General features: G+C 43.5%; 1 protein-coding gene across 6 annotated transcripts in view; it reads right to left on the bottom strand.

Moving 5' to 3' along the window:
* Positions 1 to 24,784, bottom strand: part of WDR20 (WD repeat domain 20) — a 151,637-nt gene that overhangs the window by 42,147 nt on the left and 84,706 nt on the right. For 3 of the 6 annotated variants that reach the window (XM_078660196.1, XM_078660195.1, XM_078660197.1), the window contains one exon: positions 429 to 1,709. The exons of 1 other annotated variant lie outside the window; for it this stretch is intronic. In XM_078660196.1, coding sequence (XP_078516322.1) covers positions 429 to 1,709 — 1,281 coding nt within the window. Of the gene's footprint in view, positions 1 to 428; positions 1,710 to 8,125; positions 8,154 to 24,784 lie in introns of those variants that run through there. 2 more of the 6 variants (XM_078660198.1, XM_078660200.1) reach the window with 2 other exon arrangements.

Here is a 24,784-nt window from a genome sequence, read left to right as displayed (position 1 = left end):
TTTTTTACAAACGCATTGAGATTACTTTTAATTTATTTAGCAGCACACAGTATCTATTGCAATACTTCAAAAGAAGCATTGTGATAGATTAAACTCTGTTTTTTTCCTAATTTCAGCTTCGATACAACCCCAATTGATACTTTAGACATACAGTGCTTATGATATATTAATTCTCTCTTTGGTTGGCACTCTACGTAAAATATAAAATATAATATGTTAGCATACTGTACACCAAGGAAAAATTTCAAATGATTCCAAAAGTATATGTCATGCAGTATCCAAAGTTATGGCTCCAAGAAAAATATATATATTTTTACATTAAGCATAACGAAATGTCACTATAATCAGCATTCAGTATTTGTTTTTTTTCCTGAAAACTAGCTATTCAAGTTTCATTTCTTGATGCAGCATTAAGGATTAAAACTTACCACTTTACCAGGCCTTGCCCATGTGCAAATAAATCCCTCCTGACAAGCAGTGACTATACAGTCTTCAAGAAAAATTAACACAGTCAGCCTTTCATGTGCTATCTTTTTACAGATAAGAGGCTCTAACAAAGGAACATCTTCCATTCTGGGACACAGAGGAGTTCCCAAAGTTTTAGCTGGGTCCGTTTTGGTTTTAGTAACTAGATTCAGTTTGTCACTGCTCTTGCTCGATATATGTCCCATGCTATGGTTTCTCTTGTGGTCTTTTTCGTGATGTCGCTCTTTCCGATCATGTAGTGAAAGGGTTGCAAATTTGCTGACACCAGTAGCAATGGGACCCTCCATCACACTGCATTTGCTACTAGCACTAGAAACTGCAGAATGTGGAAGGCTATTTGAACGAGGAAGAGGTGGTGGTACGGAGTTTCCTGAAGTCACAATGTTGTTTCCATTACTTCCAGAGTTATTTCCTAGGTTTCCTGCTGGGGGGCTCGTGGCATTCATGACGTTTGTATGTGTTCTTGTTCTGGAGAGAGGCTGGTGAGGGAAAAGAATATCTTCTGTAAGGTCCCATAAACAGAGTTGTGTGTCCTGGCCTACGGAGCCAAACCTATATGTTACACTTACTGGACGACTGTCTGTAGAGTTTCTTTTCGATAATCTAGATTGCGTACTATTTGCTCGATCTCTGCCAAGATTAATGAGGTCTTGGAAATCCTCATCACTGCCACTGAATTCCATAGGGTCACTCTCTTCTACGCTAGTGGTATATGGGTCAAATGCCACAACACTTACCCAAGATTTATGTCCATGACCTCTAGCTATCACCCTACAGTCTACAAAACACCAAACTGTTACCAAGTCATCCTCTCCACCAGTCACAATGTATTTCCCATCTGGGCTCCAACATACACATAGTAGTCCTCCGAAGTAGCTTTTCATTGTCCCATGCAGCTCCACCGTATCAAAATTGAACACACGAAGAAACCCATCCTGACTTACACATGCTAAGAACTTGCCATCGGGAGAAAAAGCAAATTCATTCAGGGCTCCCTCTCCTACTGTCCATTTCAGCAGAGGATTTCGTGTAGATTTGCTCTTGCAAGTATGAACTGCAAAGCTATCTCCTTGTTTTAGTAGTTGGTAGTGTGGGGCTGTGGTACCACAGGTGTGTTCCACATTGTACAAGTACATGTTACCACTGGAATGAGCTACAAGGAAAAGACTTTCCGAACCGGGCACCCATTTCACGCAGGTCACTCTGGACTTGTCTATTAATCTCTGTGAAAAACAAAGAAAACAAAAGAACAGGAATTAGAAAAATGTCATAAACTTGAGTTTTGCTTAGGTTATGGAACAAAAAACATTATGTAGGCATCGTGTTATGTGCCATGCCCTGGCACAATTTAGAAAGATTATTAGACCTTCTCGCTTCTTCCTGAAATTAATGTTATTTTTCTTCACGTACTGGAATTGATTATTATTACAGGGTAATTCGGTATCAAGGAAGTTCGGCGAAGGGGCAGAACCGTCAATATGACTAAAGCTAAAGTTTTGTTACCATGAAACACGAGATGACAATGCCTAGTCTTGTTAAAGACGTGTACGATGCCAAATCTCAACACCTTTTTAGGGCACAGTGTGGACGGAAAATACAGACTGCTTGAGCACATTACATAATAAAAACACGTCTGCTACGGTTTCTCTTCTCCTGCACTAGGGGTGCTTTCTCACCCCTTGGGACTTTCTGCAACTGGTCCACTCGCTGATCACTGTGTAGGAGACGCCGTAGCAAACAATTTAAGCTCTATGGCTTCCTTTCCGGACCTCAGATTCCACCAACCTAGAATTAAAGGGATTGGAACTTTGCAACTCAGTTTTTGCTCTGAAGCCTTTATCATGGAACCCTGTACTGCGAACTCTGCCAGATCACAGAAGCATCTTCTTAGGTGGTTATACCATTGCAGCCACCGAGAACAACCTTTACAAAGCTTCCAAGGTTTTGCGCGTCATTTTAATGCATTTGTGATATCAAGACAAATCTCTATATCCGCGTGGCAGTATAGCTAGTAAACTACACTTTAAAGGCGGGAGAACAAATATGAGGGAAGCAGTACTTTTGTGTAAAAACTCTGCTGAAAACTATGATTTAACTTAGAAAATGGGCTCATTACTGAAGTTTTTAATCCTCAAGTGTCAAATGTCGTTTGCCATCAGGTGAAGTTAAGAGCACGTGGGAATGCATAAACGCCCTTTATAATATTTTCCAAATTCTCCTAGTTTTGGGTTAGTTTAATAGCTGAATACATCGAGTGCCTTCAATCAGTCAAATCAATCAACATTTGTAGAGTACAGCAATGCCACCCCTGAGGGTATCTAGGTCCTGGGGTGGAAAGTCTCTGTCGAGAAGCCAGGTCTTGAGAAAACAGCGGAAAGAGGGAAGTAACTAGCAGATAAAGGCAAAAAAAGGGGGCAGAAATACAAGCGAGTGGAAAAGGCTAAACAGAGGGCAGAAAAACGAGCAGAAAAGAATAGACACAAGGCAGAAAAAAACGACAGGGCAAAATATTGAGAAAAGGCAAAACGGCAGAAAAACTAACAGAAGAGGCAAAACAGAGCAAAAAACTGGCAGAAAAGGGGAAACCCAGCAAGAAAGGAGCTGAGGAGGCACAGAACGAAGGAAGCAGTTAGACAGGCAGCAGAGGCTTTGTGCAGTTTCGAAAGAGCTTAAAATCAAATCCTGTATGATATGACATTTACCATTAGTTTGTACAAAAGACCTTCATTTGGCAATAGACTATCGGAAAAAAAAGAAACGAAACCTGGATGAAATAAAATTTACGAACTTTTAAGCATTTAATTAATGGATTAATTTACATTCAGTTCTGGCACTGTTACAGTTTTCTACAAGGCATGATTGCATTACAAATATTTATGCACTCTGGGAAACTACTCTAGGAAGTTATATTGCGATCAATTTCGGTTATCTGCACATCAAGAAAAAACATAAGTGTAAGAAATGGGTTTATTCGTTAAAAGGGGTGTAGGCCCCACTCAAGAAATAAACAATATCCCTGTCAGGGTGAACCAAAAACAGTAACTAAAACATGTGCTTAACGCTCAGGTAGCTTGGCACAAAAGCAGTCAGGCTTAATAAAATTAGAGACAATGCTCAATGTATTTATGCAGAGCTCAAACAGTAATAAAGTGAAAACACCATATGAAAAAGACCACACAATTTAGAAAACTAGAAAACATTTTCATTTAAAAAGAAAAAAAAGAAAAGACACCAAAATGACAAAAAAATCCAACCAGTAGTACCGAAGCTCTGAGTTTTAAAAATTTAAGATAGAAATAGCACCAAGAAACACAAAGCGCCTCTGGCGGTTATCTGGTCATGCTGGACCAGGACAAAGTCACATGGTTAGGTTGACTGCAATGAAGTGCAGGTAGAAAACCAGGATCAGGTTGTCCCAGTAAAGAGTTTATCTCACACAGACCAAGCCTACACGAGGAGAGTCAGCCAGAGCTTTGTGTTTACGGGCACCACAGACAAATCAGTGCAAGTCACTGCTGGAGCTTCACATTGGCTGGAGACGCAAGTGGTCGTGAAGAGTTTGCCTGCAGGCATGAAGTGCCAAAAACTTCTGGATCTTCACCTGCAGTTCAATCTTTGCAGTTTTGAAGGAGTACATTCTGATGCAAGCCGAGGGTCCAGGACCTGTTTGCCGACCTCTTGGTGATTAGGACTCATTCAAGAACAGATCAGGCAGGTTCCGTTGGTGCTTATCAGCTGGGCAATTCCAGAAGAACATCTGGAAGCTTGTGGTGTCCCTGTAGCCCAAACAGGAGGTCAGCCAACTGACCCGTGAGTCACTTCTGTGAATCTTGGGTAGGAGGTTAAATCTTTCAACCTTCTTCAGCTAAACTGGCCCTGGTCAATTTACACACAGCCCTCAGGCTACCCTTTGAAGCTAAGAAAGGGCAGAGGACATTCCACCCCCACCTAGTCATCTTACTCCGGAGAGAAACATATTTCCCTACACCCTTGGCCTTTTTGCTTCCGGTCTGGAAGGAATAAACATCACACCACAGAACAGCTATTAGTTATGTGACCCTGGATACTGGCAGAAGGAAACATTTGGTATACGCAGGAAAATGCCAGCTTTCTGAAAGTGCAAAAACAACAGTTGATGGACAAAATGCAGAACAATGTCATACATTCACCCCAGTACAGAGATCTGGGCCTAAATCCATAATTTTTTTGCACTCCACATCACCGCAGTTCAGACATGGCCATATGCAAATCAGCCTTGACCCTGTGCCTCATGGGAACAGTCCAGCCCGAACTGCCAAGCCATGTCTTCCCTGGACCGGAATCAAGCATCCTAGGATCAGTTTCTGGCTATCAGCCGTCTTCAGCTAGGATAGCTTGACTCCAGTGGCGTGGGGAGCACGGGACTCATGTCTGAGCATGCACGTCCCACTCGGGATGACAAATGCAAAAACAGTTGATGGACAGAATGCAGAACAATGTCCTACATTCACCCCAGTACAGAGATATGGGCCTAAATCCATCCTTTGTTTGCTCACCACACCACCCCAATTCAGACATGGCCATATGCAAATCAGCCTTGACCCTGTGCCTCATGGGAACAGTCCAGCCTGAACTGCCAAGCCATGCATATTCCAGGGGTGCAACAGGGTTTCCATTTGGCACCCTTGAAATTGCATGTGCAATCACAGAGTACCTATTGGGTACTCGCAAATTGCACATGGAATTCCCATTCATTTCTATGGGCCCATAAGAATGAATGGGAAGCCATTCCTTATTTGTGACTCCCAATTTGCGAGTCACAAATAAGGAATTTGTAGGAATCGCAATTATTATTGCGAAACCTACATTGCATTTTGTGATTCCATAATAGCCAATTGCTAAAATTCGCTATTATGGAATCTCAAAATCCAATATTGATACATCTGGCCCTACATTTATGATTTTTCCCTATGTGGTGCACAAGTTCCATCACACAATGTCACCTTCATATTTAAGCACTGACCGATTAAGTGATTTGCTTAAAATCACACGATGTAGAGCTGACAGACTCAGATCCGATAACTCGGTTCCAAAATCAGCAGTCAGAGGCTGTAGCCTCACATTTTAAGTAACAAAGTAAACACTGAATGTGAGTGAATGTGAGAAAGCTGTAAGGGGGAGGAGGAAGTAGAGAGAAACATTAAAGGATTATAAAGACAGACAAACTGAAAAACATGGGTGAGTCAAACACTTGTCAGCCTCCTAGAAAGACCAGTTACCTGCGAAGGAATTAATGAGAATTGTCATTCATGTAGTGTTTTTATGTCTAGCCTAGATGGGGCTTTCTCTGCCTCTTCTCGATCGGTTGTATTCCGCCAGAATTTATCGCCAGCGTCTGGACATGGTTGACCGGAGGTCAGTTAAATATTGCAGAGCAGTGTGCTAGAACACGCTTAAGAGTGAATACACTTGCAGCTAGCTGCCTGCCTTCTGTGACAGCCCTTCTGATGTACGACTCCCAGAAGGCGAAGGCTGTATAAGTCACTAAAATACTGTCAAAGTATCTGCAACAGGTAAAAAAATGAAAATATTGCTACAGGGATCTGAAGGATTATTATTTTTTGCCTGCACTTCAATTTTTTTTACAGTGGAAGGGTTCATTTTATTCAATGCTTACTGACGGATGGATATTTTTTTAGAAAACCATTAAAAGGTCATACCACTCTTCTGCACAGTACGGCAGAAGTGTTTGTGAGGTGGGTTGGTGCGAGCTGGTCTAAAAGCCATGCTCAGAAAACAGGTTTTTTGCACCAGGATATCTATTTTTAAAAGACTCAAAGACAAAAAAAAGATGCTTTTCAGTGACTCGATTGGAATGTAGGTATTTGCTCGGTAACTTGATGAACTTACAGATGTTTACTCGAAGACTTGTAAAATTTGCAGATATTTGCTCTACAATCTTTGTAGATTAGCACACCTATTTTAATTAAAGTGAAATGTTGGCAAGCACAACATCAAAACCAACCGGGAGACGCCGAAAGCACATCAGTGCAGAGAAGGCGCAATTATATGGTGTTAAGGTCATAGAATAGGGAGTGCAGCCCCGGCAATGTGCGCTTTGCCACGGGTGGCACTCGTGCGTGCTTCTGTTGCTAACGGGGAACAGGCATCCGGTTATCAGACCTAGCTGCTGGATACTATTTAATACTTTGATTGCAACGACGCGTTCTACTCTGATAGCAGCTGAAGTGTCTGAGATGCGTTTTGTGTGCCCTGTATGTAGTGAATGGTGCTCAGGGCTGGGTGTCTGTACTAGTCTGTCTCTACAGTTGATTTTATAAACTGCCTCTCCACATCTCATCTATATACATTATTAATAACATACACTATCAAAGCCAATTGGTCTAGTGTTTTCCACCAGCATTTCTGCTTTGTCGTTTTTTTTTCCTTTATGTCATGATGTTTGCAAAACTTTACAGTTGGGAATACTGCTGGGCCCTCAATCTAAAATAAATATATTGGCTAAAAGCAACAGCAAAAATGTTTTGGGTTTCAAATGTACACCTACCAGAGTTTACCAATACTTGTGTGGTAGAGGCATACATGCTAAATGCTGGTGGTAATGGCATTGCACGGTAAAGGCGCCGTTTTAAAGGTTGTTCCCCCTCACGAATAATGCTGCCACCATGTGAATGACCAGGCCCCAGAGCCATGAACTTGTCTCACAATGTGAGGGGGATAGGGCGCCATGTGTTTTCACGACTATGCTTACAATACAAAATGAACACAAAAGTGAGACTGAGTGGTCAAGGGAATTACCTTTAATTCACTCCAAGAGATCTGGATAGTGTGACCGATTTACTGGCAAAATAATATAAATGATTCTTAGCTGAGCATAACTGAACTAACTCAGTTTGTGTTTGAAAGCTCCATCAAGAAAACAAATCAGTCATTGTACCTTTAGCAGATTTGGATTCATGGTCAAGTCATTAACTCAGCCAGTAACAAGGATTTTTGAGAGTACATAAAAATATTCAGTGGGGAGTTTCATTGACCAATCACTTGATCCTTACCCCTGGGCACTCATTGGCCACCCATACCTCACTTTTTTACTTCAGTACTGGGCCAAATATTTCTTTGCACAGCTTGGAGACGTTTTTAAGGCTTGTTATTTTTTTCGGACATCTCCCTTCTCCCGCTTATAAAGATGCTTTAAGTCATACTGATTGGAACCAGTCCCCAGTCACAAAGATCTTTGTGTGCAGGAAAGTCCCATATGTGCAGCACTCTAATCTCGAGGCACACAGGGTCAGTTGTGAGTAGCTCATCAACGGTTTGCATCTTGGTACATGCAGTCCTTGGTCAGGCACTTACACCTGACTGGGGAGGATCTGGCGGGTCCCCAACAATGCGTGCGTTGTTTTTCAATAAAAGGAGTACGTTTTCATTTTCTTCATTGAAGGTACCCCAACTGATACATGCCCTCAACGCAGGCATCTGTATTTAACCTCCAGGTCATAAACATGCAGCAATAGAGGCAAATTCAGGCTTCCACCCTTCTGAGGTGAAATTACTTATTTTAATCCTTTTATCATTCCTGCTTCAGGGATCAACCGGGATTCGTTGGTCAGCTTTCATTGAGAAATGCCAGGGCACTCACCTCAAATAAAACCGGGTGTAGGTGAAATCTGAAATGTAAAAATGACAAACGCAATATCAGTTGGATACATTTCAAGAAGTAGGATAATTTTAAATATGTTGATTTGAAGTCCCAAATAGCCATTCAGGATATTGAACCACAATTTAGACATTCGGAAATAGGCAATGGAATTGGTCAGTCAGAATTAAAAACGTTTGACTTTGGCTCTTCCATTTGGTCCGTGGTAATTCACACATTCAATCACATATTTGAATTGTTTATTGAAATGTCAACATTTGGAGTCTGACATTTGTAGTGGCCGGTTGGTATGCATATGTTTGGGTTGAGACATTTCACTTATTTTTATTTCTTACTTATGCATTCAGTGTCCCCAACAGCAGAAGTGGCCAAACGCATTGAAGTGTTTAACACAAGCACCTATTACGTTGCACAAGGTCAGATTGAGTTTATCTTTTGAATATATTTATTTACTTATGCTGGAAAGTGACTGTGAATCTAGTTTCTTTTTGTTTGAGCATTCCACGGAGTGCTTGTATTTTCGTTTTCACCTGCTTCGCCTTCCATCGCCTCAGTCCTACCTCACCAACACTGTCCTCACAAAGTTAATATAAAAGTAAAAGAAAAAGAAAAAAAACTTGCTAAACACATAGTACTGCAGTCCGAAGTGAGGGGGGGGGGGGGGGGAGAGAGAGAGGATTACCTCTTGCAAAGGCGAGACCTACTGGCTTTGCCAATGTTTGTTTCCTTTATGAAAGCCTACCTTGTTAATGTTCCTTTTCCTAAATAGCAATAAAGAAAATTCTCAGATCATTTTTTCCAACACTTCTATCTATAAAAACAATACCGTGCATGTATGAATTAGCCTATCGTATGAGACAGGAAAAAGTCTAAACTGTGGCCACATGAAGACCATATTGACCCTACAATAAATTCACATGGTCACACACAAAACTGGAAGCAGACTCGCACTCGTGAGCAGATTGAAATTAACTATGAAACGGACCTCTTCAGGTCCCAAAGATGTACTAACCCCCTTCAAGATTGTCCAAAAAGCTTTGTAGGATGATGTTTAAAAGACAAGATATCTGATCATTTTTAGAGGCAACAGCCGGCAAGTTTAACTTACTCAAAGTGGTATATCAAAGAAAAATAATTTCTATTTGATAATTGAGACAATTAAAACTATTGGACAATAGAAGTCCAAAGAAAATAACTTGCTAATAAGAGCTATTGAAAGAGATAACCAGCTACTTTTATTATTATATCTTCATTTGGAAAGTTAGAATCACTAAACACATTTCGGGAACCACACTCTACCAGGTAAGCATTATGATGAAGGAATCAGCCATGACATGAATTTCTAAGTTGTCACACATCTCCTGTGCGGCTTTGATCATATTCGCTCAACAGATATTGCAAATGTCTGAAGCACTTAAGAAAATGACGGAGATCATGAGTAAAGGATTTCAGAAAGTGATCCCTACTCCAGTGTAGTCTATAGTGAACTGTGCTAGGGGAGGCTCTCTAAGCACTGCTTTGAACCCTGAGCAAAATAAGATTGGACCATGAGAAAATGCTGTAAAGACTGCAGAATTCCGAGTAGAAAACTATACTTTTGTACATTAATTTTTCTGCAAACTCTCTATTGATACTTTAATTCTAGTACGCTTTTTATGGTCCAGCCAATGAGAACAGTGTCGGATGTGCAGAAATTCAGTGTGGGAGATCTTTAATATGATGGGCTGTTGGGTCAAATAGTTGTACCTGTATCGTTCCTTGTCTTTACAATTATTAGAGATTACATTTAGAGAACATCTCATGTAATGGTGTGTAGGTATGATCACTTAATGTTTCCACTGCTTAAGATTAGAAAAATAGCACTGTGCTCATTTTTAAAAAAAGAAATTAATTTCTATGCGAAGGCGGGCACTTTTCCTCCTACTGTTCCATTAGGAATCAATCACTTGTGCTAGACAACACTTGAATACATCATGATGGCTTTTCATCCAAGGAATGATACTGAGCTTCCTATTGAAAAATATGAAATCCGTTCATTGACCCAGATCTTTTGTCCTTTCGCCAGCCTACTTCTGCTGTTCAGATGGGTTTTATATTTTAAGCAATCGCATTAGAAGGATAATCTTCATAGTTCACAGCAATTTAGAGCCTGATTCCGATGCAGGCAGGAAGGGCTCCGACAGTCGGAGCCCTCCTGCCAGCACCAGAATCTGCTGTTCAGATTCCTTTTGGACTGAGCCATTCCGAAGGGCTCCGTTGGAAAGAAATCCAATCTGGTTTCCCGGAGGCTTCGGATGGGCTCGGAAAGCCAGTCGCCATCCGAAAACCCTTCAGTACTCCCCCAGCTGGCTCTTTCCGGCCGCGGGAGTACGATGGCAGTTTCCAACTGACTTTTTGTGCTGGTCTTTCCAGCACAAAAAGGAATTTGGGAACCGCTTTGGGGGCCCCCATGGGTGCGAAGACGCACCAATGGAAGGCCAGAACAGATAGGGCAAAGAATTGTATAAATACATTAATAATAAATGAGAATGGGGACAGATCTAGTAAATCGGATGATATGCAAGTTTGCCTGCTTTCTTTATTCTCTGAGCTATATAAAGAGGAGATTACACCAGATTCTGAGACCGTTAAAAACTGGCCGAGGGAAAAATCCCTGGCTATTTTAACAACAGAAAGTCGGGAATAACTAGACGCCCCAATATCAGAGGAAGAGATACATGTACAACTTGCAAGAAGCAAAACTAAAAAAGCTGCAGATACGGATGCACTCCCTTGTGAGGTACATAAACTTTTGACGGAAGAGTTAGTCCTGATTATGGGTACTCTGTTGAATTCAATCTACCAACCAGGTGGTCGGGTACCTAGGTCATGGAAGGCGGCAACAATAGTGCTTATCCTAAAGACCACTAAGGACCCCCTAAGGGCAGATTCATATAGACCAATCTCCCAGCTGAATGCTGATTATAAGATCTTTATGAGTACTCTAGAAAGGGAGACTGGTAAAAATGATGCCACAGCTGATCAATTCTGACCAGAAAGGGTTTATTCCCAAAAGGTATATCCAAGCCCAAACCCAGCAACTCATAGGTAACCTAGATTTGGCGACAGCTCATTCTGAGCCCTTGGCGGCACTAGAAGCGGCCAAGGCGTTTGACAGTGTGCTGGGTATATCTTTGAAAGTGCTGAGAACAATGGGTTTTGGCCCTATTTTTATTCAGTCATTGGAAAAAATGTATCAGGGGGCCTCTGCTAAAATATTATTGAATAGGATCTTAACATCTAGCTTTAATATACTGAGAGGATCGAGATAGGGATGTCCCCTCTCGCCCCAGTTAATTAATATCTATATAGAACCTTTGGAACAGGCGATAAGAGCAGATGTTTTAATAACTCCCTTTAAATTTTATAGCTATCGCAGTAAGGTTGCCTTATACGCCGACTTGCTGTTATATACCGACGATCCTGCAGTAGCGGTACCAATGGTTGAAGTATTGCTGCAAGACCTTTGATCACTGTCGGGGTATCTGGCCAACACCACTAGAACGGAGGTGATGTGCTGGAATATCAACAACTGGGAGGGTATAACAAGTCAGGATTTTAAATACCTGGGTATCACAATTGTAAAGGTCATCGAGAGAATTCTTCAGATTAACCTAAATAGGGTAATAAGAGAAATAGATTGCCTATCAGCCTGGTGGAGAAATCTTCCTTTAACAATCTATGGGAGGGTCAACCTAATAAAAATGGTAATTCTCCCCAAATTAACCTACTTGTTTAACACCATTCCCCTCAATTTTCCAAAGCAGAGCATTAGCAAAGTCCAGAGTAAGATCGTGAGTTTTATCTGGGCTTATAAGGTTGCCAGGTTGGCCTGGAAGAAGCTTGAGACGCAGGCTGGTTAAAGGGGGTCTAGCGCTCCCCGATATCAGTTGGTATTGTGTAGCCTTCCAATTTAAGAACATTTGAATGCTGCTGATGAAGCCTGAAGATTCAAATTGGGGAAGACTTTTGGCTGAAATGATAAGGCATGAGGGAGGGGATGGCTTCCTGTGTAAATTTGGGACACCAAGGTACTTCAAAAAAGTACGTTTAAAAGTACTGACGTCCGCCCTCAACTTGTGGTACAAGGTTAGACGTAGGTGTGGGGTTGGTTATTCTTCGGATTTTGCTCCAATTTGAGATTCCCCCAGTACCCCGTTATGCCTTAAAGATAGCCTAACTATTCCAATCAGAAGGGCGGATATTATAACATGGTCAGATCTGATAACATCAGAGGGGGTTCTTCCATGGGAGGTTTTAAGAGCTAAGATTGAAAATGATTTCTCTAGATTTAAATATATGCAACGAATATCTTGGTGTACATCTGAAAAGAATTCAATCTGTGGCGATTGGGAATTGGAGCAATCCCTTCAGGATACAAATCTTAAGCGTAAGGAAGTCTCTAAGTGGTATGAGAAGTTCCAGGAGGAAGATGAGAAGGACAGCTGCCGCAATACTCCGTATGGTGAAGCCTTGCTGGAGTGTGATATTGAAGAAATATATGAACTTTCTCTTAAGCTTCTATAGAAGTATGTAAAGCCAGCTAACCTCAAAAAGAATCACTTTTTTGTAATCAATCGATTATACAGGACTCCGGCTAAAATAGCAAAGTTTGCCTCATCCCCACCCCTAAAGTGTCCAAGATGTGATTACATAAAGGCCAATGACCTTCACGTCTTCTATGAATGCCCTAGGCTGAGAGCCTATTGAAGTGGAATTCAGGACGCCCTCTGTGGTATCTTTGGTAGGGAAATTACCTTAATATGACAATTGTTATCTTTGGGAATGATGGTATGTTAAGCAAGGAACTGGAACATCTACATAGAGGGTTATTGTTATATCTTGTGCTGATAGCTCGGAGGGAAATATGTATGAAATGAAGAGACCCCCTACCGCCCAAGCTGGAAGATTGGCTTAAAGCAGCCTCTAGTATGGCCCATTTAGACCAGGGAGAAAGAAATGAGTCGCCCAGATATGTGGCTGGTCTATACAGTATGGTGCAGAGGTCTGGGATTTGAATACCCCCCACAGTCCAATGATTATACCAAGATACCAAAAAAGGTGTAAGTCTGGGATGGTCCACAGACCAATGCGAATGCAGTGGCCGCAGGGTACACAGGACAGATAACAAGTTCTACAAGAATTGCAGACGCATACTTGGTGATATGAGGATCTCAAAAAAAAGAAGAAAATCAATGTCTCAATAAACCATTGTAAAACCCTTAAGGAAGCAATGCAGTGCCTGTTTTAATTTCACATGTGTGCTTCATTTGGCATACCATAAGAGTATTTGCTTTTTCCAGAAGTTTTTTGTATGCAACATATAGCACATTCTATAGCTTCTGTAGGGCCTACTGTGAAACGGAGTCATATGTGGGTGCAGGTTGTGAATAGATGTTTATGACAGGGCACAACTGAGGGCACTAGACCACCCTCCCCCGATCTCCATTATTAAAAAAAAATAAACCCGCTTGCTGTTCTTTTAAAAACTACTCCCTGCCTCCTCCGGCTCTCCTTAATCCGCTCTCCTTAATCCACCCTCTTGCTTTCCTTGGTTTCTAAATCCCCCTCACTCCTTCCTTCCTGTTTCTAACCCACCCCATTTCTCTCACCTCTCATCACGCTCTCTATTGGGTTTTCCACCCTACCCACTCGTGTCAAAACCCCTGCGCTGTTTTTGTACAGCTTGTGCTGCTATGCAACATGTAAAAAACATTCACAAAGGCAATAGATTTTGTAACGGCGAACCCTACTGACTTTGCCAATGATATGTTCCTTTTCTCCTTATCTTTTAATCCACCTTTTGTATCTGTCTTACTGTCAGTGAACTTTGGTTAGTATGCACATTGTGAAGAATATTTTTTCACTACTAATATGATGCATATGGACTAAGATAATGTTCCAACACTATGGTTTCATGTAATAGTTATTTTTTTTTTTTTTAAATAGTCTGCGAGGCAGTAAAGAGGGAAACTGGAGCGGAAAATTCACTCTACCGTGGTAAACCCAAATTTGTTTGCTTTGTAGTAATAAATGTATGAATGTGCATTTTCTAGTACAATGATTATAAATTACATGTCTTACTGTGCCACACTTATATTCACTGGCGGCATATTATAGACACTCGCACTCACCAGTTTGTGTCTGGTATATAGGCATGTAAGTAATACCTTGAATGTTTTACAATGCCTTTTCCCGATGCATTGCTCGAGATGTTTCAGTAGGGTAGCAAGTGTGCGTCAGAGCTTTAATTTCATCGTAGCAGTGACAATTAAAACAAGCATTGGCATTGCCAATAGGTCTCGCTTGTGGGACCTTATAAGTATTTAGTTTTGCAGCACAATATCCGATTATGCAACAAGGATATTGCAAAACTAAATACTTATAAGGTCCCACAAGCGAGACCTATTGGCAATGCCAATGCTTGTTATTTATCCAATACATTAAGTGCTCTCACGCCGTGGATCAGGTTTAGGCTAAGACCGCGCTACATAACAATTAAATACATAAAAAGCTCTACAAAACAGCCTTTGAGAGGCATCTACGGCTATGGACTTTTTGCCATGGCAGCCGCCCCAGGCAGCCTGGACAAGGTGGCATAAATCTTTTTTACGGATACCGCGCTGTTTCACAAGGTGCTCACAGGTCTCGTGCTGACACTTCCTCCGCGCGGCGAAGCGTTACGTCACCAGGACACAGCTGCAGGACAGGACACTGAAGAGGAGGCGCGCGGGAGAAACGAAGATGGCACAGAGAGAAGTAGAACCGGGGACAATAAAAGCAACAGATGTGAGGTAAAGAGGGGGTGCCAGATAAGTGTGGGATGAGCAAGTAGGTGCGAGGGTAGAACGCAGATTAACATACAAACGAGAGCCAGAGTGAAGAGTTAGAGAACAAGAGGCATGGGAACGACAACATATCTAGACAGACGGAAAAAGAGAAAATACACCAAAGGGAGTACTGGTGTTAAGGAAAATAAGAGTGTTATAGACGATAAAGTACAAACATGAATAACTAGAGAAATCAGAAGAGATGGGTGTAATATTGAATACATTGGGGAAGCATGGAGACTAAGAAAAGGAGACCAAGAAGCAAGGAAATGGAAATTGAAATAAGAAGAATGAAACTAAAAGGGGAGGAGTAGAAGAAAAAAAGGTGGAAGCGATGAAAAAGAAGAATCTGGGAATATGGAAACAGGAGAAAGAACACGCAAGTAAGAAAATAAATATATGCACACTTTGGCAGTCCCCACAAAAACGCAATTAAAAGCTGACACGAGAGAGCAACAACAACAAAAATGCAGAGCGGGAAACTGAAAGTACGGCCGGCCGGCCATGATTCAATTAGGGGAGGAGAAGCTAAATGCAGAGCGGGAAACTGAAAGTACGGCCGGCCTGCGGCCGGCCATAATTCAATTAGGGGAGGAGAAGCCGCAGAGCGCACGCTGGGCGAAGCCCTTTGATGTGCTGTGCGGCAAATGGAGGGAGGCTGATGCGCGTTCATGTTTGAACACGTGGTTCACATGAACTGCTTGAAAACGCCAGCAAAAAGCTGGTGGTTTCATGATGTTTTCGCCACTTGAATTCTCGCTCCGCTCGATGCGCATGCGCGCATCGATAGGTCTCGAGACCTAAAAAGGCGTTAGGAAAAATACAACGAGCACGCGTTGCAGGAGGTATATTAAATTAATCAAACTCGAGCACGGCTAGAACCAAGGTACTTCGATGGATTTGTTAAACTCTCTAGATGGTTTCTAATGCTGCCACTAGGTGGCAGAGGTTCGTAAGATTCGACACTAGAAGAGGCCGGGACGAACCTAACTTGCGTTATAGGTTTTGGAGAAAATACAATTTCGAAAAACCCCGTCCAATGGATTTAATTCATTTTCGGCGTTGAAAAAGACGGCCTTTAAACCGGAGGGCCAGGATATAGAACGCACGTTTTCCTCTTCAATGGACTCGCTCACACTAAATTTATGTAAACTTATCACTTATCGTCCATCAACTTAAGGGACATCCACCACCTGACCGAAGTTGGGTACCTTCACCACACGACAGTCTAGATACCTTCAAACCTGCAATACCGGGAGAACAACAACGGATTATATTGCGACAAAAAAATTGCCCACAGACCTCCGAAGTATACATACCCCTTGAACCTCTGCCCACTATTTACAACTCAAACCGTGTTAGATCATGGATGTATGTCTTTCTCCCTCCCCATTCTAACCGTGATTCGACTATCCACTGTGCCCCTTGAGAACTGGGCACAAGTCATGGACAGTGGCCTATACCTTCCTACAAGGAGTGAAAACTAAGAGTCAATCTTTAGTGGACAGTATCCGCTGTAGTTTATTTTTACTACTGTCGTCACAGGGCATCAGGTACTACTGAATTTCAAATAGATAACCATGTCACATAATTATAAACCGCTTTATTTGGGTATTTTATACACGGCGGATAACATGCCATTTAAGAAACTCACGAACACATGCATGATCTTCAACAATATTTAGTTAACAGCAAATCAGGATACGTCGCCACATACAGCAATGTGAAAATGATTCCACTAGGGGCTGGAGTCGTTAGAATGTTTATGGGATGATAGTCACCTTGGTACATGTATGTAAGTATGTATTGGTATTTATGTAGTGCGAACCTAGCCAGGGAGCAACAGAGTGCTGCATGTTACTAGAGGGGAGTGTCAGACAAACTACAAGACTGTCTACATAAAATGAGGAAATGCTTCACTAGCCCTCTTGGCCAGAAAAAAACCCAATGTTAATTAGGGCTTGAGCCATCAATCAGAGGAGTGGGTGTGGCCATCAATCAGAGGAGCAACACTATTAGGGGCAGATCAATTCTCCAAATCAGCATCTCAGATAGGATGCGACTGCAATACTGACACTCTGGACCAGCCTACGACCAGACACTGTATAAATATAGTTCCCAATCTGTGTATGGCATCAAAGACAGTTGAACAAATGACTTCCACAAATGCTTGGGTGCGAATATATCCTATGAAAATATTTAAACTAAACTAAATGCAGACTGGACGAAACTGCTATTGTTCTTGCGACCTTGTTCGCCTCTACATTCCTCAACAACCAGAACATCTACTTCACTCTTCCAGGGTACATGCAAGTCTATGAAAAAAATGTGTGCATTGAAAGGGTTTGACAAACTTTATGTGCGCTATTTGCTTCCAGCCTACCTATGGTCAATTTAACCTTCATGGAGCTGAACTCCGAAAGGAACAATAGGGATACTCAATTTGTGGCAGGTGTGTGTCCCAGGTGGAGACACAAATAGAACTGGGGTTTATGTAGGTCAAAGTCCAGAAAATGGTTGCACATGGTATCACTCTTAGACAACCACCAACTGTAATGTTAAGTTCATTGAATTTGAGATGAAACGCAAATCACACCGGGAGGGGTATCTCGGCGCTGGAGTAGATCGCAGGCAGAAGAAACGCAGAGTTGAAAAAGCACTATTGAGCATTTTTCTGAATTTGATGTGGTCTGCACACGTACAGTTGTGGCAAGGCAGTTCATTCCAGTAGGAGGGGGTCAGTTGGGAAAAGACCTACGCTGCGCAGTTAACCTTCTGACGCGTGGGTCAGTGAGCAAGACTATCGTTGGATCTCAAAAGCCAGACAGGACTGTAGTATTTGAGCTTCTGGTTGAGGTACCTGGGGCCTTTCCCCATTAGCAACTTGTGCGTGAGGTAGCAGATTTCAGAGATTATTCTTTTGAATATAGGCAACCAATGTAAGAATCTCAGAAGAGGAGTAGAAGCGGTACAAGAGGGAAGATTGAAAATGAGACAACTGCTCTGTTGTGCACAACTAGAAGTTTAGAAAGTAAAGTAAAAGAAGCGATTAAAGCGTTGCCATTGTCTAATCTGGTGATAACGAGAGCCTTCACCAAGGTTTTCCTCGCCGAGACAGGAAACAGCATGATCGGGTTTTCTTTCTGCATTCAACTGTAGGCAGTTGGTGGACATCGAGGCTGCAATAGCTTTTATCCGGGCCGCAAAATGTTTTGCTTAGACTAGGTCTTTGTATAAGGAGATGACCAACTGCGTGTCATCAGCATAGAACAGAATTTCAAATCTGAAAGGTTTTGACAATCTTGGCACAGGGGGGGTCAACATATATGCTAAATCGCACAGGGCCTAAAGAGCCCAGGGGCAGCCACTTGTCTATCAGCAATGGATTTGAAAGAGCCCCAAAAGTGATTGGTTCTGTTGTTAAATCACACAACCATTGTAGGGCTGTCCAGTAAATTCCAATTTCGAAAAACCTTTAGAGCAGCCTGGGATGGGACACAGTAGTGTCAAACGCAGTGAATAAATCCAACAGCACAAGCATAGATGGTGTATCAGCATCGAGAGCTAGACGTATGTGATCTGTGATCCACCACTAAGGCTACTGAGACACAGTTGACCTAATATACTCGGAGCTCTTGCTTCCATATGTATGCTGACAATATTGAGCTAATTATTAGTCTTTGAACATAAAATACCATTGGAGACTCTGCTCCCAGGCTCTACTGGCAGGTTTGGCATAAACGAGAAGCCACTGGGTCAAGTTAACCTCAGATGAAACAGAGGCCTTGCTAGTGGGGAGAAAACACAAAAAACAGGTCTGAACTGTACTGGCGTGGTGAGATGGAATTATGCCATTCACCTGTTAATATTATCCAAAATCTAGAAGTTGGACTAGTTTTACACCTTTTTAAAAACCTGGCTTGGGTTTTAACCACCCCTCTCAACAATTTCCGGGTTACTGCTTACTAGAGCATATTTTAGTGATGGTGCTTGTCTGAAAGATATTTGTGGCCACCTAGGTATGATGTAACCTATTACAGGATCAGACTTTGCTATTGGACAGTTTTTTCTTAGTAAGGCCATTATCTCCTTGCATACTGTAAGTTGTTGTGAATCTCGTATTTGTGTCACTGGTTGTGGCTTTCTGTTTTTTGATATGTTTGGGGAACAAAATTGTCTTCCTACCCAATCACAGCCTTGATTTCAGAAAGCTTTCTCGGGTAGACGGTACTGAAAAAGCTACTTACCCTTGGTAACTCCTTATGTGGAAGAGACTATCAGGGCTGCAGATTACTTGCCTTAGAATTATCTCCAGGCGTCAGACTGGATCCGTACATTTTTCGTGAGCAGGAGCACTGCGTGCTGGTAAGTAAAGTCGTTTGGCTCAGTGTGGAGTTGGCCATGCCGGTAGGGACGTGTGCTGTGCCTATAAAGGCGCCATCCCAGTTCGCTAACGTCAGTTTCTTTTCGTGATTTTTCACGTCAGGAGAGCGGCGCCACAATGAACTCTGACTACTGGTGTGGAAAACTAGGGCCCTGAAAGGGAAATAGACCTGTCCCTAGAAATCAGTTAGCAGAGCGGTGACTGTGAATGGGTCGGTAAGGAATCTGCAGCCAGATAGAGTCTCTACCACATCAGGAGCTACCGAGGGTAAGTAACTTGTTCATCTGAATATTCCTTGCCTTAGATTAGAAACCCAAGCAATACCTCCCCAGAAGTGGGTTTGTAAAACAATTTCACACCCAAAAGGATGGGTCACAACCTTTGCTCTGGTGGAATGAGCACCCAAACCCCCTGGGGGTTGTTTCTTGGCCTATGCATAGCAGAGTTTAATGCAGAGCATGCTCAAACATACCTCATGAAGAGTTGGTCGTCCACCTTGAACTCTAGAGCAATCAAGGTAGAACAGCGGTACTCTTTTCGAGTCCAGCCGATGGGGTTTTACTCCTCTTTCTTACGGGATGCGGTGGAGCGAAAAAGGTAGGCAGGGTGAAGGATTGGCCTACATTAAAAGAAGAGACCACTTTCCGAAAAAATGAAGCTCTGGTGAAAAGGACAAGCTTGTCAAGGTGATGTTGAGGTACAGAGGCTTAGATGACAAACCTGAAGCTCACTGACCCTGCAGGCAGATGTTAAGGCCATCAGAGAGGCAGGTTTGACTGTAAGGAGCCTGACAGGACAGTAGTGTAGGGGCTCGAAGAGAGCGCACATGAGAAAGGTAAGCACGAAATTTAGGCCTCACTTAGGCATGATAAAAGGTGGAGGAGGAACCGTGTTGGAGACCTTCCAAAACCCCATGTACAACGGGGGATTTGAATAGGGGCGGCTGATCTGGCCACTACAGAAATGCAGAGATAGCAGAAAGATAACTTTTGTTGTGTAGCTCCTACCAATCCTTAGGATCTGCGTATTGTTTGGACAACATAAGCTTGGCAGCTAGACGGACTTCAAACACTCCCGCAGGGTATGTTCGACTATAGACCAGCTAGCTCACAGTGTCACTGTAAGCCCCCCCTAACCTACCAGGGAGTGAATAATTTCTGGCACCCACTAAACATGACAACCCTGTCCCCCGGGGATAGTGGAAACAGTACAGACCTTTCGCTAAAGTCACTTGTGCTCACTGATTCTCAGAGAAATCTACAGAGAATACACAGTGGGACATTTTCAATAATATTTAATGAACCAATGTTATTCTTGCATAAAATACGTGTGCTGCAATCATTAGTAGAGAGAAGCAGATAAACGTGATTACAAGCACCAAAAGCGTAAATAGTAGGTAGAGTTCTAAAATGATGCTAAAACAATGTATATATGCAGGCATATACAACAAGGCAGTAATCAGTAGTACTCCTCTGATGCGGACCCTTCTCTGAATTTACCTTGTGTGTGTGAAGGTGTGAAGCCTGGAATCCCTCCCCCCCTCCCCCCAAAAGGCCGAACCAACCCCATTACATTATGGGATAGAGTGAAGGACTCAGTCTTGGTCATGAACTGGACACCCCTCACAAGATGTCAGATCGCTGCGTGGCGATTTCGCAGCATGCAAGGACGTTCGGTGTCAGCGGAAGTGCCTCCTCTACTAATCTATCAGGATGCTCATCTTTTACAGTAGTAAGCAACCTTGCAATGTGTAAATAGATTAGTGGTGTTATGAATGTGTAGATAGCCCTGTCTCTCCGTGGATGAAGATTGTGATGGCATTTATACATAATGCGAAACGAGACCTTGTACATGATGTTCAGGACGTTGTGATAATGTTGTGCAAAGCTAGATGTGTAATCAAGCTTACTTTCAGAGAAACTAATCCCACATTGTTGTGCACGTAAATAAGTGCAAAAGGTCAAATCTGAAAACGTGATTTGTGAGGGCAATGCAAGAAATAAGCAGCCTCGCTACATCGGCCTTACTCAGGAATAGAATACGGGACGCAGAAAGAGGGTCAACCTATTTCTCTGCACATCATGCCACAAACTTGCTCCAGCAGCAGGTGTATACTGTCTAGGCAGAGAGATGCCTTTCTGCCAAGATTGCAAAAAACACAGTTGATGGACAGAATGTAGAACAAGGTCATACATTCACCCCAGTACAAGGATCTGGGCCTAAATCCATCGTTTATTTGCACTCCACACCACCCTGGGTTAGACACTGGCTATATGCAAATCAGCTCTGACCCTGTGCCTCATGGGAACAGTCCAGTCCGAACTACCAAGCCATGTCTTTCCCAGACCGGAATCAAGCATCCAAGGACGGTTTCTGGCTATCAGCCTTCATTCAGCCTGGATAAACGATGGATTTAGGCCCAGATCCTTGTACTGGGGTGAATGTATGACATTGTTCTACATTCTGTCCATCAACTATGTTTTTTGCAATTTTCTGCCAAGATGACATAGCAAGCTTTGGGCTTTAGGTCAAAAGTGGTCAACTATCGCCGCTCAATCTTCACACAGTCATCCTTACCACTGCGACAGAAGATCCTCCTAAAGGGGCAGCCTGATCGCTGGACCAATGGCCATGGGCAACAGCTCAGGAAGCCAAATTATCAGAGCCTAATTCGGGGTAACAAAGACGACGTGGAACCAGTCATTCCTGATCTTCTTGAGAACTGTGGGGAGGAGTGGTATGTTCGTAAAGGCATAAAGCCCTGAGCGCCACTCGAGACGAAAAGCATCTCCAGGCGAGAGCTGCATTGGAACCTCCAGCACGCAAAACTGCTGACACTGCATGTTCTCAGCAATGATGAGCAGATCTAACCTAAGCACTCCTCTGCTGAAAGAGACCTTGCATCACCTCCGGATGGAAGTGACACTCGAGATCCACTAGGCATCGTTGGGCGAGTTCTCCTGCTCTTCCGTTCAGAGTCCACCAGGGGTTGAAACACCAAGGATATGCCCGACGTTCCTGCCATATCCAGAGATTCAGGGCCTCTTGACATGGGGGCGGGGGGGTGCTGTCCATGAACACTTGCAATAGCCTTTCCTTGATTTAAAGTAGAAAGGCTTTCATTGACAGTCTGATCGCTCGGAGCCCCAGAGGTTGATGTGGAGTCCGGATTCCGCCAGAGGTCTCTAGATCTCCATCTCTCCCAGATGGCCGCCTCATTCCAGGAGCGACGCATCTGTCACGACAGATTTGGTTGGGGAAGGGAGAGGGGACTACCACTGACCAAATCACAGTTTGTTAATCACCACTGTAGGTCTTTTGCAGTTCCCTCCGAGATCTAGACCATGTGGGACAGATTCCCTTGATGCTGCTCCCACTGGAACTTCAGGTTCCACTGCAGAGCCTGCACATGCCAGAGGCCATGTGTAACAGGCAGGATGAAGGAGGGTATGAGGCCCAGCTGCCTCCAAATCAGTCTCACATAAACCCAGAATAGCGGCAGAAACATTGGTATCATAGCCTGAATATCCTGGACTTACCGAGTGGGAGGAAATGTGGGGAAGACTGGTACACCTCATTGTTACAGGTGAGCTGCAACTACCTCCATCTCCTTGTTGAATACCTGAGGGGGCATTGGTAAGGCCAAAAGGTAGCACAGGAAACCGAAAGTGCTTGTGGCACATTGTGAAATGCAGGTAATGTCTATAAGAAGCAGGACAGTGATATGGAAATAAGTGTCCTGCAAGTCCACTGCTACCAGCCAGTCTCCAGGATCTGGGCCAGACAAAATCTGAGCCAACGTGAGGGTTTTGAACTTCTCTTTCCAGAAGAAGTTATTGCGAGGGAGCATGTCTAAGATGGGACTGAGGCCACCATTCTTCATTGGTAACACAAAGCAGCGGGAGATCAAACAACCATGCCCTCTCTCTAGCACAGGCACCTCTAAAAGGCCCCCTTGGGCCTTTTGGCCTGAACTTCCTGGCAGAGTAAAGGAAGATGGTCCTCTGTCAGTCTTCGGATGGTGGCAAGGGCTGGGGTTGTCCATGAATGGTAGGGCATATCCCTTCTGCACTATCTGGAGCACCAATTGGTCTGACGTGATGTGGACCATTGGGACAAGTGATGTTTGATCCTTCTCCCCACAGGGAGCGTGTCGGTTGGAGAACACACAAAAGAGGCTTAAATGCTGCAGAGGCCAGGGGAGCGGGGGACTGGGAAACTCTCTGCATATGGTTCCTGCATCCTCTTTAGGCTCTTCTTTCCCTTCCCCAAAACGACTGGGCTGGATGTTGCGCCAGGTAGGGTGGTAATGTGGATGCCCAAAATTGCTGCGGAAGCGGTAGGGTCAAAAGGACTGGTGCGGCCAGGACGAAAGAAAGAGGGCCAAAGATCGAGGGTTGGGTGACTGCTCTTGCGAAAGCACTCTAGCACCGCATTGGCGTTATTGCCGAACAGGCAGGTCTAAAAGTATATGGCAATCAAGAATGGCTGAATATCAAATGAGAAACCAGTTGACCGTAACCAAATGGGGCGGCGAAGCATCACTATAGAGGCCATAGCCCTACTAATGGAGTTCATGGTGTCCATCCCACACAATATGACTCACTTAGCTGCTTCCCAGTAAAGCATTGTTGAGGATAGCATGGCCACCTCAGGCAGCCTGAGAAGCAGTGCACGACCAAATCCCACAATGCATGGGAATAACAGCACGAGGTGTTTACCAACCCTAACGCAAGGCTGGTGAAAAAAAAAAATGCACTTCCTGTAAGTATCCAGCCTCTTAGATTCCCTATCCCATGGTGAAGTAGGAAACCTGCTCAGGGTGATTTTGGCTGTGGAGACCTGAACCATCCGGTTCTCTGGGGAGGCGTGCTTGGAAAGGAAGACAGCGGGTGGAGTGCGGAAGTGGGACCTAGAAGCACAAGGTTGAATGGGTGACGCAGAAGAACACGGACAACAACTTCTGTATGAGGGAACGATTCTTGGACAGGACAGAGTCCACAGGAACAGGGAACCTTCTGCCCCACCGCCAGAAGCTTCATCGCCCGTGCACAGATCGCCTTCCGGTGTATGGAGCTTTACTTGGCACAGGCCTTGGGGCTGTGCCCAAACACCAGGCAATCAGGAATCAGTTCCGTAACAGACTGAATCAACGTGGAGCCGATCGAAGCCACATACCGGTGGGCAGCAGCGCTGCTCAAAATTTTCTGGATACAGTCTGATGCCTGGGGGATATTTTACAGTGAGGAATCGGTTGTTCGAAGCCCATCAGAAACAAGCTTCACATCTTGGAAAGACTACAAGAAGCAACATATATAGCACCCATTCTTCTGCAGCCTGATTTTAGTGGAATAATGATACGGAATGATCAATTAAGGCTTCTTCTTA

This window comes from Lissotriton helveticus, chromosome 9 (genome assembly GCF_964261635.1).
Source record: "Lissotriton helveticus chromosome 9, aLisHel1.1, whole genome shotgun sequence".
Taxonomy (NCBI): Eukaryota; Metazoa; Chordata; class Amphibia; order Caudata; family Salamandridae; genus Lissotriton; species Lissotriton helveticus.
The sequence above is the reverse complement of the archived record's forward strand: the minus strand, read 5'-3'. Positions and strand labels throughout refer to the sequence as shown.